We start from the raw sequence: 14,748 nt of genomic DNA on the forward strand, positions 1-14,748 counted from the left end.
AACTGGATATGATATGAGGGATGGGGGCATATCAAAAATAACTATTGGGTTTTCTGGTTTGATCAACTGCTGTTTTATTCAAAGAGATTGGAAAGAATGGGGGACATGCAAATTAAGAGGTAAACTAAACATTCACATACACACATAATCAGACTTCTTGTCTAAATTTTGCTGGTATCTGCTATACTTAGGGAATGGGAATACAGATTTTTTTTTCTTTTTTGGTGGTGGTGTTGGGGAAAATATTTATAGCCATTTTTTACCATTTTTAAAAAGTTTTTAAAATGTTTATTCATTTTTGAGAGACAGTGATACAGAGCATGAGTGGGGGAGGGGCAGAGAGAGAGGGAGACACAGAATCCGAAGCAGGCTCCAGGCTTGAGCTGTCAGCACAGAGCCCGACGCAGGGCCCGAACTCACGAACCATGAGATCATGACCTAAGCTGAAGTCGGATGCCCCAGCTGACTGAGCCACCCAGGCGCCCCCATTTTTTTTAACAATTTTTAAGTATACTGTTCAGTGGCATTAAATACATTCATGATTTATGTACAATCATGATCACAATCATCTATTTCCAGAACTTTTTCATCTTCCCAAATTGAATTCCTTACCCACCAAACACTTATGCCCCATTTCTCTGTCTCTCCCAGTCTCTGGCATCTACCATTCATTCTTTTTAAAAAAAAAATTTTTTTTAACGTTTATTTTTGAGACAGAGAGAGACAGAGCATGAACAGGGGAGGGTCAGAGAGAGAGGGAGACACAGAATCTGAAACAGGCTCCGGGCTCTGAGCTGTCAGCACAGAGCCCGATGCGGGGCTCAAACTCACAGACTGTGAGATCATGACCTGAGCCAAAGTCGGATGCTCAACCGACTCAACCACCCAGGCACCCCACCATTCATTCTATTTTCTGTCTCTTATCAATTGGACTACACTAGGTATCTCAAATAAGTGGAATCATATAGTATTTGTCCCTTTGTACTGGCTGATATCACTTAGAATAATGTCTTCAAGTTTCACCCATATTGTAGCATGTGTCAGAATCTCCTTCCCTTTTTTTTTTTTAACATTTATTTATTTTTGAGACAGAGAGAGAGTATGAACAGGGGAGGGTCCGAGAAAGAGGGAGACACAGAATCCGAAACAGGCTCCAGGCTCTGAGCTGTCAGCACAGAGCCCGACGCGGGGCTCGAACTCACGGACCGCGAGATCACGACCTGAGCCGAAGTCGGACGCTTAACCGACTAAGCCACCCAGGCGCCACTATCTCCTTCCTTTTTAAGGCTGAATCATAGTCCATTGTCTGTATATACACCCTTTTAGTTACCCATTCATCCTTAAATAGACACTTGGGTTGCCTCCACCTCTGGCTATTTTGAATAACACTGCCTTCATGAACCTGGGCGTGTAAATATCTATTCAAGTCTTTGCTTTCACTTCTTTTGGGTATATACCAGAAGTGGAATTGTTGAATTGTATGGTAATTCTATGTTTAACTTTGGAGGAGCCACCACAACGTTTTCCATAGCAGCTGCACCATTTTACATTCCACCAGTGATGCCCGAGGGTTCCAATTTCTCCACATCCTCCCCAATACTTATGTTATTATTTTTTTTGATAATAGCCATTCTAATAGGGATGAAGTGGTATATCATTGTGGTTTTAATTTTCATTTCTGCTGTGATTAGTGATGTTCAGCATATTTTCCTGTGCTTATTGGCCATTTGTATATCTTCTTTGGAGAAATGTCTATTTAAGTCCTTTGCCCATTTTTGAATGGAGTTGTTTATTTTTGTTATTGTTGAGTTCACAGTTATTTTGTAATGTGAAATGGTTTCAGGAACACAATAGGTCTCTAAAGCATGAGAATAAGTGTTTAGAATAGTATGAACATGCTGCGGACCTTGGGAAAAGGAGCAGAAAGAGGTGAGGATATCAAAAAAAGCCTAAAAAAATTTTGTAGTCTTACCTTTAGGAAAGAATTTTAAAAGGGCCATTTCTCAGGATTCTGAGCTCATTTTAGTATTGTAGTTTGGCAACCTTGTGGGTTAAATAAGCACTGGAGAGCTGCCCTGAGAACCTAACCCCTATTCAAGAACACTACTTATATAAAAAATGCCCTGTCTTATAAATCCTCTAATTAATTAAAAAAACAACTTTTGGTATATAATTCATATATATGCTGATGACTACATACTAAAAACTAAACTTGAAAAAGTATGTTGGTTGTAGTAATGGACTACAGAAATAATTATTATATAATGACTTTAATTGGCATTATGCCAATGTCGATGTTCATAAATTATTGTGGGATACCATTATAAGAAAATATACAAGATACAGGGCTATAGAACTAAAATAAAATCATAATCGATAGAAACATGAAAACAAAGCAGTTATCTACAGACGTAAAGAAGGATTATGTAGAAATCTGTGCTGTTAACTGCAGCAGCTGGAGAAAATAGTATTATTGGCCATTTGTAATAGATAACTAATCTCCAAGAATAATATTCAGTTTTAAATTACACAAATTCTATTATTTTTAAAGTAGCCATTTTATTGAATCTGTTGAACATGGATAAATTGTTGGATTCTGAATTTTTGACAAAACATTATACGACTCAGGTTAGATAAGTAACATGTAAAATGTAATATTTATTTTAGAAGAAAATATGACAATATTTTAAAGTATATCTAGGGTTATTTTCAATGTTCTATACTCTGTCTTTCGTATAAATAATTAATAGTTAAGAAAATCACACCATTCTCTAAAAACAAACCAACACAAGCTTTCATTAATCTGCAACTAAAGATTAGCTTTCCATTTCTTGTCAGGATCCATGTTGCTAACTGTGGAAAGAAAATTAGAGAGTAAAATTTAACAACAGATAAGCAAATTTACTGGATTTTAAGTTATTTTGTGGCTAGTAAAAGCATTCATTCCTAAAATAATTTTATTGCTCAATATAAAGTGGGTATTTTTTTAATTTTTGGACATATAAAAGCATTGTTGAGGCTTCTACACAAAATTCAAGCTTTAAGCTTCTTGATTTTAAGGATTAAACTTCTAGAAAGATTAATTTGATGAATTAACCTAAAACTAGTAAAGACAGATTGACTGCTTTAATATCTTTGTGTTACTACCTTTACTACTGCTAAAACACTTGGCTGTTCCCAAGCCCTCTACATGTGAAATTCTTTGTGGTCTTGTGGTTGGGAGAGGAGAAACTATCTTTCCATTACACGCCTTTGATTATAGTTCTGGTGGGTAAGAACTGCAACCCCTAAGCAAAATTCTAATTCCTGTGGGAACTTTAGGTTCCAACTTGTGGTCCACTGGCCTTTCACTATTAACCCTTCCTAGTGCGTTTCTCCATCTTATAGTGACCTTCAAGGAAGGGCTTGTAAGAAAATATTTTAGATGCTGGTAATAAAAGAAGTGAAGTTTGGAAGTATACTTACAGATTTTTCCTTCTTTTTCTAATTTTATCAAATGAAGCAAGACATTATGTTCAGCCATCTTATATAAATGCTCAGGAACAGTCTAAAAAGAAAGACAAGAGTGAAAGAAAATATTTCCTTTTTAAAAAAGAAGAAGTTAATCGTTTTGAAACTATTGAAGAAAAAATGCATCAAAAGGGGAAAATTTTAACTTAAATACATTTTTATAGAGGAATAATCAAAATGATTTCACCTTGTACATGTCTTGCTTTAGGCCACTGTATTTCTATCTATATACCTGTAGATCAAATAGACTGAACAGTCTAGACAGTTAATAGTGTCAGTTTTGTTCATCACTGAATACCCAGTGCTTAGCATAATGGCACAGAGTAGGAACTCCACATTTTATGAATGAATGAATAAATAACTATAAAAATAATTCTAGATAGTTTTGATGATGCCACAGATCCATTGGCCCTATGGTTTATTTATTAGGTTACACGATAGTATCTTTGTATGTTTCCATTGGTTATACTACCTCTCCCATCATTTAGTTTTCATCCTGAAAATTTCCTTAGACTTCTCTTAAAACACTCATGAAAAAAAAAAAGTTTATTTAATTTTTTGAGGGGGGGGGCAATGAAAGAGGGGTACAGAGGATCCAAAGTGAGCTCTGCATGGACTCATGAACTGCAAGATCATGACCTGAGCTGAAGTCAGATGCTCAACTGACTGAGCCACCCAGGCGCCCCTAAGCATTCATGCAACAATGAGTTGTATTGTTGACTCACTTCTTACACAACCAACTTGGCACAGCAGTAGCAGATATTAATGTTCCCAAATATAAACTTCTAACCCCCAACTCTCCCTTAAGCTCCATTTACCATATCTGCCATTGTGATCTTCTAATTTTTTTTTAATATTTATTTTTTAGAAAGAGAGAGAGAGAGAGAGAGAGAGAGCAGGGGAGGGGCAGAGAGAGAGGGAGACAAAGAATCCTAAGCAGGCTCCAGGCTCTGAGCTGTCAGCACAGAGCCCAATGCAGGGCTCGAACCCACAAACTGCAAGATCATGACCTGAGTGGAAGTTGGATGCGCAACCAACTGATCCACCCAGGCGCCCCCAGCATTGTGATCTTCAAGATCTGATTATGTGACTCCTCTCCCAAGATCCTTGAGTGGCTATGCCCAGGTTTATTGGCTAAAGCCCAACTTTTTAGCATGGTGGTGAAAGCTTCCATGATCTGATCATCCTTGCCTTTCTGCCTCATTCCCTGGGATTCCTTTCCTGCCTATCCCTATATGTATTGTGTGCTCCAGTCATATGCAGTTTCTTTGTGGGTTTTCAAATGTACACAATGCTGGTTTATTACTCCCAGGGCATGTTTTTCCTTCTGTCTAGAATGGCTTCTTTTCTCCTATACTCTGGCTTGGGAAATGCTTACTCTTTCTTTAAGACTCAATGAAATGATTAAAATTTTAAAGCTTTTCCAGGCAAGCCTTAATACCCTGCGTCTTCCATCAGATATAATTTATTCTTCTTTCTTTAATGCTCTGATATACTATATAGAGGTCTTGGAGGAAGCCTGGTATGATAGAAAAAGCAAGATATGAATAGTATCTGACATCTCACTTTTGAGTATGTGACATCTGCTAGTGGTGTACCTTTGGAAGTTACTTAACTCAAACTTTCTGAGTCAGTTTAAAAAAAAAATTTTTTTTAACATTTATTTATTTATTTATTTAATTTTATTTTTTTAACATTTTTTTTTATTTATTTTTGAGACAGGGAGAGACAGAGCATGAACGGGGGAGGGTCAGAGAGAGAGGGAGACACAGACTGAAACAGGCTCCAGGCTCTGAGCTGTCAGCACAGAGCCCGACGCGGGGCTCGAACTCACGGACTGTGAGATCATGACCTGAGCCGAAGTCGGACGCTTAACCGACTGAGCCACCCAGGCGCCCCAACATTTATTTATTTTTGAGAGACAGAGAGAGACAGAGTGTGGTGGGGGAGGGGCACAGAGGGAAGGAGACACAGAATCTGAAGCAGGTTCCAGGCTCTGAGCAAGCTGTCAGCACAGAGCCCGACACGGGGCTTGAACCCATGAACCATGAAATCATGACCTGAGCCTAAGTTGCTTAACTGACTAAGTTGCTTAACTGAGTCTAAGATGCTTAAGCGCCGCTCAGGCGCCCCAGTTTTTTGTTTTTTAAATCTATTAAATTGGAATAATAGTATCTTCATGTATTGAGAATTCGAGGTATATGAATTAAGGACCTCAAATTACGTTTGTAAGTGTGAAACAAGGAGTACAGCATCTAGCACATAATAATGTGTTCAAAAAATGATAGAGTTAGTATTACAACTATCTGTTGAACGTGTCTGTCTTCACTAAACTATGAGTCCTCTGAGGGCAGGGATCTCTAATCATCTGTGTAACTCTGTATCTCGTCCATTGTGTGGCACAGGTATCTAGTAAATGTTGACTGAATACATCTCTGTGTAATACCTAGTATTATTCTGTATGCAACAGGTACTTGACACACATATACAGTGAGTATACCTCTGAACATACCTCTGAATGCAGAACCAGCATTTTTTAGGGTATGGGAAACTGCTTAATGACTCATCTGGGAGGGTTATAAGAGTTCTGCTGTCTATACTTAAGTTAGGAGAGAAAACCCCAGTGTACCAATGTATAGTCTAGAGTGGCTATACTCTAGTATTATGAGGAAATGAACTCTTTCACAGAATTTAAATATTTATGTTACCAGGGGCTCCTGGGTGGCTCAGGCGGTTAAGCATCCGACTCTTGATTTCGGTTCAGGTCCTGATCTCATGGCCGTGGGATTGAGCCCTGAGTTGGGTTCCACATGTGGAGCCTGCTTAGGATTCTGTGTCTCGCTCTCCCTCTACTCCTCCCTTACTCATGCATAAGCATTCTCTCCCCCTCTCTCAGAGAAAGAAAATTTATATTACCGCTTTGCCAGTGGCACTTTTTATCTTTAGCCATTTTAACCACTCATCCCTCCTTTTTAAAACAAAGCACACTGAGTACGATGTGATTGTCTTGATAACTTACGCCTATGGAACGTTACAGTTCTTTACTAATTATAACTGGGCCCAGGTACTTTTCACGCTCATCTTTATACTCCCATGTATCTTATGGCTATACAGGTTGTGGTAGTAGTTATATATGATATGCTCAGAGGCCACTGACGCGAGGGTTTCTTTTCTCTATATACTAAGTTATTTACTCATGTTCTGTTACATGTACTTTCTCCTTCTTCTTCCTTGTTAGGCATTGCTACTTCTCCCTGCTATCCCAGTATGTCTCTAGCAGATAACCCTTCTCACTGGCTACAGACTAGGACACCAACAATCAAGAGGGATATAATAATACATAAATCGCTATAGGCTGTTGGTAATGGTCTCTCCTACAGAATGAAGTACATAAGGTTTAATGATAGTTCAGAATGGTTTGTTTGGTTTCCCATGTCCATTTTTGTTTGTTTAACTTCTGTGTTCTAGAAAGTTGAGATTGTTGATCTCAAATTTATACAAGCACACTACTTATAAAATTAACAGACTTATTCTGTTCTGGGATGTGATAAGTCTACCATATGTGTTCTATTACATAGATTCTTCTTCTTTTTTTTTTTTTTTTAAATCTATTTATTTATTTTTGAGAGAGAGAAAGTGAGAGCAGAGAGGGGCAGAGGGAGAGAGAGACAGAGAATCCCAGGCAGGCTCTGCTCTGTCAGCTCAGAGCCTGATGCGGAGCTTGAACTCACGAACTGTGAGATCATGACCTGAGCTGAAATCAAGAGTCTGATGCTTTAACCGACTGAGCCACCCAGGTACCCCTGTGTAGAGTATTCTAATAAAACTGTTGCTATGTACAGATAAGATAAATGAAAATTACCTTGTAAATGTTTTTTACCAGCTCCATTGCTGTAAATGATTTTTCAAAATTATCATGAAGTAATGTAAGAATCTGCTGTTCTCGCATATTTCTGTGAGAAATGTATTCCAGAATTTTATCTTCGGCATTATGGATTACTGGGCCGTGTCCTGAATTAGAATTATAATATTTATTTCAAACAGATAAAAAACACTAAGTACAACTGAAATTAATTCAGCCTGTTTAAAAATAATGCATATGATGTATTGAAAAAGCATACTAAGTGTTCCAAATATGAATTTGTGGAAAATGATACAGGTGTAAGAGATTTAAAAATTACATACAATGCCAAAACCAGAGTATTATATCAGATAAAATCTGCATGAAATGTTACTATATACTTAAAAAAAAATTAACAACAAAAACAGTAAGCACATGAGTAAGGATAGGTACTATTTATAGTGTGCTCATTATCTGCCAGGCACTGCTCTAAATGCGTAATACATATTATTGTTTTTTTAAATATGAAATTTATTGTCAAATTGGTTTCCATACAACACCCAGTGCTCATCCCAAAAGGTGCCCTCCTCAATGCCCATCACCCACCCTCTATATATTATTGTTATAAGAGTCCGATGAGGTAGGCACTCTTATCATACCTTCTTTATAACAGAAGTGGGAGTGTAAGGAGGGTAAATAATTTGCCCACAGTTCAACAGTGAGGAGGGGACGGTGCTGGGGTTCTGACTTGTGAGCTTTTAATTACTCTGTGCTCTTACCCACCATGCCACACTTACAAAAGATTGAAAGGAGGAATGTAAAAAGTAGCTTCATGTAAGTGACCAAGATCTATTAAAAATTCACAAGAACCACAGTAAAACTTTAAGCATCTTATGTATAGGCTAGTCATTCAGAAATGCTGACAACCCCAATTAAGTTATAGTAAAAGGTTTTTTTTAAGTTTTTAAAGTTTTTTTTTTTTTTTAACATTTATTTATTTTGAGAAAGAGAGAGCACGAGTGGGGGTAGGGCAGAGAATCCAAGCCGGCTCCATACTATTGGTGCAGAGCTTGACGTGGGGCTCGAACTGAGATGAAACCAAGAGCCAGATGCTTACCTGAATGAGCCACCCAGGTGCCCCTAAGTCATATTGAAATTTAGTTGCTCTTTCAGATAGTGCAAATTATGTATGACCCAAGTCTGCAAGAGGGATGTTTAAAATATTTGAGAACAAATTCAGCAGACTAACCTGTTACCATATACAGAGCATGGGCTTTGGTTGGAATATTGACTATCACTTACTAGTTGCGTGGCCATCAAAAGTCTGAATCCCTGAGCTTGTTTCTTCAGTGCAATGAAGATCCCACGACCTGCTTCACTGGGTTTTTGTGAGGACAACACTGGAAAGGTCCCTGCACAGTACCTGAGAGGTAGCAGGCCTTAATATATAGTAGCTATGGTTACAGAAGGTATTTTAAGTTCCTGCTATGCCAGTAGGCCAGTTCACTGGAGTCACTAATACTCTAAGAACCTTTACCAAGGCAGCCTCTCATTAGTTTTACTCCAATGTGAGTACATCAAACATGTGCTCTCTTCTCTTTAAAAACAGCTGTCAGCTTCCATTCCTCTTAGGTCATAATAAATCCAAATGCCCAGCTCCACCATGTTTCCTATCCCCTCAGCAGTAGAAACTCATGAAAGAATATAAGGGGATTGAAGACACTGTAATTACAAGTCTCTCCATGGCTTTCTGGTTAGGAACAAGTTGGAAGGACTTAAACAAATAGGTAACCTCGTTTCTTTTTCCTTCTGGGCCCTCTTGTCCAGTCCTATGTCTTTCTTCACTTTTAGGATAAAAGGGAGGTTCATATTGAAGAGCAATGCAGTGACAGCTGAGATACTAAAACAGGCTTCTTTTTCTGGAGAAGTGAAATGAATACACAATTTTACAGCTGACATGGAAGCTACTGATATTTCAATAGTGTGAGTTAAAGACTAGAGCTCAGAGTTCACTGCTAAAATGCAGTCTACAACAGAAATCAAATTGACAGAAGTGAAGACAGTTTGTGGAATGAAAATGTAAGTTTATTAACTTTGTTTAACAGTTCTATTAATAGCTGTGTAGATATTAAAAAATAACTCTTGTATCTTTATAAAAAGTTATTAATATTACTCTCAGCCTGTTTAATTGCATGGCTTGATAAGACGTGGGGGGGGGGTGATTTAAAGAAGCACTGTCTATCTCTTCAAGCCCTGAAAACATAAATACACATACAGACAAACCAAAATGAACCTTCTCCATCATGTCACACAAATGGATCGGTACATGTAAGAGACTACCCACCTGGATATATAATATCAGCTTTGACTTTCAACAGTTCTTTTAGGGAGTTCATATAATCATAAAGGTCCTCAAATATAGTTGTTCCTTCTCCTAGGATGCAATCTCCAGAAAAGAGAGCATTTTCCTCTTCTAAAAGTAGAGCCATATGATCATCAGTGTGGCCAGGTGTGTGTATAACTCTAGTTAAAAGACAAAGAAGAAATAGTAACAATTATAGACTCTTAGGCTTAGAAGAAATTTTGAGAAGTAAATTATTCTCTGTCCTTATCTCAGTAAGACACAAATAAATGATGTTAACCTGTTAGAAAGCTCCTTTAAAAATTTTTTAAAAATGTTTTTATTTTTGAGAGGGAGCGAGAGAGAGAGCACGCGCGAGAGTGCGTGCACGAGCGAGCACGAGTGGGGAAGGGGCAGAGAGAGAGGGAGATACAGAATCTGAAGCAGCTCCAGGCTCTGAGCTGTCTGCACAGAGTCCAATGTGGGGCTTGAACTCATGAACCACGAGATTGTAAGCTGAGCCGAAGTTGGAGGCTTAACCAGCTGAGCCACCTAGGCGCCTTGGGGAAAAAAACCAAAAAGCAAAAAAAAGTCCTTTTTTTCTTGTGGCCCATTGAAAATTATCACCAGAAAATTCTCTCCTTTAAATCAAATTTCTCATTCTGAAGTGCAAACTCAATACTTTCCCACCTTTTTCTCAATAATAAGCATGCACTGATTACAACTAATTTTGAAAAGAGAAAGGAAAATACTTAAAGGAGACAACAATTCACAATCATTGCACTACTCAAAGACAGTGCTTTTATTATTTAAAGACAATTTTTTTTTCAATTTCCTTTGCATATGTTTATTTTACAATATACTTTATGGCAAGACTATGAGAAAAAAGCACTTTCGTGAGTTGCTGGTGGGAGAGCAAAACGGTAAAGCCCACAATGAAGGGAATTTGGCATTTTCTAGCAAAATTACATAACCCTTTGACCCATCGCTCCCACTGCTAGAAGTTTACCCTGACGATACACCTTCACAAAAACAAAAAATATATACAAGTTATTCATCACACTATTTATAAAAACAAAGTATTAGGAACAACCCCATACCCATCCATAGGACACTGTGGTCACATTGTGGTACATCCACACAATGGAATATATGCAGCAGCCATCAAAAAAAATGATGAAACTCTCTATGAACTGATATGGAGTAATTCACAGGATATACGGTCAAGTGATAAAAAAAAAAAAAAGAGCAAAGTGTGGTTCTTTTCATGCCTTTGCTTTGTTGCTGGTGCAGGCTGTGAAGTCTACTTGGCATTGCACCCTGGTCTTTCAGGCCATGCGCGGTGGGCCTCAGGACAAGGTGGCTGGTATGGTTCTGGGAGCCTGCGGGTGCATGTCTGGCCTGGCGTTTGGATCCCGGAGACACACAGGCAGCTGTACTCGGCACCCCGCACTGCCCTGATGAGAGCGCGTGGCCCAGGGCCCTGGCCCTGGCCCTAACATCAACTTTGCTGAATGTGCCACGAAGCAGATCCTTGACCTCCCTCCGCCTACAGACCCCTCACAGTTGGGTAAGCTCTCCCCCTGCCCCGTCTCCATTTGGCCTTATCACCAAGCACCTTTTCCACACAGCCATCCAGACTGAGGAAGACCTGGAAATTTCAGGGCCACGGGAGCCACAGCCACAGCCCCATCAGTAAGCATGGAAGCGCCCAGAAGGCCGGGATAATGCTGGTGGCATGCATCACCACGGGACCGACTTTGACAAGTATCATCCAGCTTGCTTTGGGAAAGTTGATATGAGGCATCACGACAGAGGAACCGGGGCTTCTGCCCAACCGTCAACCTTGATAAACCGTGGACTGTGGCCAGTGGCCAGACACGGGTACATGCTGCCAAGAATAAGACTGGAGCTGCTCCTATCACCGGCGTGGTGTGATCGGGGTACTACAAAGTTTTGGGGAAGGGAAAATTCCCCAGACAGCCTGTCACCTTGAAGACACAATGACAGTGGGAGAGCTGAGCAGAAGATTAAGGGTGTGTGTGTGTGGGGGGGGGGGGGGGGGGGGGGCTGTGTGCTGTGTCCTGGTAGCTTGAAGCCATGTGGAGGGAGGTTCATTAAAGGCTAACAGATGCTTTTCTCTTAAAAACAAAGTGTGCAAGAGTGTTGATAATTGCTCTTTTGTATAGAAAGTTAGGGAAATGAAAATGTATCTATTTCCTTATTTTTGTAAAAAGAAAAGAAGGATAAATAAAAAAATGAATGAATATAGTTGCCTTATAGGGGTAGGCAGGTAGGATGTAGGGAACAAAGATACAAGCAAGAAGTCTCTGATAGTAACCTTTTATTGGTTTTAAATTTTAAGCTGATATATTCTAAACATGAAACTAAATAAAAGGTGAAAGAAAACGTTAACATTGAATACAGAAAGAAGCCAATCTTACTATGTACCAGATAACAGCCACACTAATATTAACTCCAGTAACTTTTAAGTACTAAGATTATACATCCTTAATAGAATATATCCCAAGATTAAAAGAACTGGAAGGATTTTGAACTTGGCTTAATAGGTTTATTTTTGGCAGTGTGAAGGTTACCGTGTTTCTGAGATTATTTTGTGTTTATTGTATCATAGTATAAACGAGTAAGTAAATTGATGTTGAGAAGCAAGGTTTTTACTGTGGGATAAGGAAGAAATATATATGAATGAGGGAATTAAGGTTTTGGGTTGTTTCTCATCTGAACTGAGGAATCATTATGAATTCATTTTTTTTTTTTTTTTCTAGCTCCATGAAAGGCCCAGAAGTAATGATACTCCGGTAGTAATGAGCACACCTCACACTTAGTTCTTTGTTTCTAAATACCATTTCCCACTTAATGAAGTCAGGGTTCTTGAAGATATGGCTGGCTCCAGGTCTGGGGCAGGGAAAGTAAAAAGTGATACGGAGACATCTCTTTTGTCTGGTTCAATGTTACATGAAAATAATTCCGGGAGGCGTATTTTCACAGCTATAAACATGTGTGGGTTGTCTGATATCTTATGGACAATCTTATGAACAATCACACATCCAATGCATTTACAAACAGAACCCCAATCATTTTTTTTTTTTTAATCTACAAAAATTGATCAGGAGAAGCACTCTTTTTCAGAGTCTGCGGACTGTCTTATCTGTCACTGTGCTTGCAATGCGTCCTTTCTTTTTTCCTCCCATTCCCTACTCCTGAACTCAGTAATGGTTTTCTTTGATAACGAAGGCAATGAGATTTCTTAAATTAGGGGATCAGAAATTCCAGTTCTCCAGTCACCTGGGCAGCAAATGCTTTAATCTGCATAAAAACGGTATTAAAATTCACTTCACATAGGCAGGGGGAGGAAAGGAGATGACATCAGAGGTGCTTTGCCACAGATCAGAGGGACTGCAGCTGTGGCCTTCCCATTCATCAGGTGCCACATTTATCTAGTTCTGCCACTTGTGTGATACAGCAGACTTTATAAGGACGGCTCTCTTAGAAGATTTAGAACAGGTAACAAAAGCTGTCAGACTGACTTGTCTTTGAGAAATTGAATTTAGGTCACTAGAAAATTCTTGAAGGTTATATTCAGAATCAAATCCTACTGAAACACCTGCTTTCTTCTTTTTCACTAAAGGGTTCTTGGTGGGTATTGTCTCTATCTCTATTTTATTTCTCCCCCCCAAATTGGCAAGTAGACCACATCAACTGGACATGAAGTACTTGAGGACTTAAGTAGATTTTAATCTTCTGTTTATGGAACTTTTGCTTAACGAATCTTCTCATTAACATTTAAAACAACTGGGTTTTACTAACTTTATTAAAAATGGAAATTGGAAACCATGTCATCAGTAAACTAAATGTTTTATTCAAATTCTAGTATAATTTGGGGTGCCTGGGTGGCTCAGTCGGTTGAGCGTCCGACTTCAGCTCAGGTCATGATCTCACAGTCTGTGAGTTCGAGCCCCACGTCAGGCTCTGTGCTGACAGCTCAGAGCCTGGAGCCTGCTTCCGATTCTGTGTCTCCCTCTCTCTGCTCCTTCCCCACTTGTGCTCTGCCTCTCTCTCTCTCAAAAATAAATAAACATTAAAAAAAAAAAAGAAAATCAAACTCTAGTATAATTATGTGAAAAGGTTATTTACTAAGTCATTTTTAAAGAGTGTGTCTACTTTTTTTGATTCTTTTCATTTACCTCCCAAATCTTAAAATAGATTCCCATAATTCATCTTAATCAGAATTCAGTGAAAAATTAAATGCAATTCAGATAATATCGAGGGCTTTGGCATCAATTCACCCCATGAATCTAAGATCACATTCAAGTGAGGGGGAGGCAGTGACACGAAGCATGCACATGAGAGGCTTTAGGGCACTGATACTGTCATCACTTGATCCAGTGCTGCTCACATGGTTTGTCCAGTTTGTAATAATTCACCATGTTGCACACTGATGATATGTACACTTTTCTTTTTGTATACTTTAATAAAAAGCTTAAAAAGATATGGTCTGTTCATGGCAGATGGGTGGTAATTAATTACCCGGGACCAAATGTTCTCAATCTGCAAATTAGGTATAAATCTAATATCCATGATTCTGTAATAACCAATAAACCAGTACCATGGTTCCCAAGCCTTTGAGACAGACCCTTACTGTGTGATGGGGGAAATTCATCATTGCTGAGAATACTCCCTGAAGAAGTAGTAATGTAATGTTTATTATCTTTAGGTATCATGAACAAATTATAGGAGATACTACCGTATTTCCAACAAGAGCATTTTTAGAAAATTGCCCATAAATTTATGGTTTATGCATTAAATTTATAAATCAATGGCATAGTAGGAAAAAAGGGAACACTGGTTTGAAAGAGGGCACGGATACCCAGTTCTTCATCTTCTCTTTCTCATTCATCTGTTCATCTATTTCCCTCTTTTAGATATTTACTCTGTGTTGGTAAATATTCCGTGCCTTCTATGTGCCAGGGACTGAGGATCTGAAGATGAATCTGGTATCTGCCTTGTGTCAGAGAACAGCCAGCTTATCATCAAA

The 14,748-nt window shown here is 38.7% G+C and overlaps 1 protein-coding gene across 1 annotated transcript in view; it reads right to left on the reverse strand.

The window, feature by feature from the left end:
• Window positions 1-2,539: 2,539 nt before the first annotated feature.
• LACTB2 (lactamase beta 2) overlaps window positions 2,540-14,748 on the reverse strand; it is a 32,228-nt gene continuing 20,019 nt past the window's right edge. The window contains exons 4-7 of the mRNA XM_007084787.3: window positions 9,696-9,874; window positions 7,373-7,521; window positions 3,466-3,547; window positions 2,540-2,853 (exon numbers count right to left, since the gene is read on the reverse strand). Coding sequence (XP_007084849.2) covers window positions 2,810-2,853; window positions 3,466-3,547; window positions 7,373-7,521; window positions 9,696-9,874 — 454 coding nt within the window. The 3' untranslated portion in view covers window positions 2,540-2,809. The remainder of the gene's footprint in view (window positions 2,854-3,465; window positions 3,548-7,372; window positions 7,522-9,695; window positions 9,875-14,748) is intronic.

This window comes from Panthera tigris, chromosome F2 (genome assembly GCF_018350195.1).
Source record: "Panthera tigris isolate Pti1 chromosome F2, P.tigris_Pti1_mat1.1, whole genome shotgun sequence".
NCBI lineage: Eukaryota > Metazoa > Chordata > Mammalia > Carnivora > Felidae > Panthera > Panthera tigris.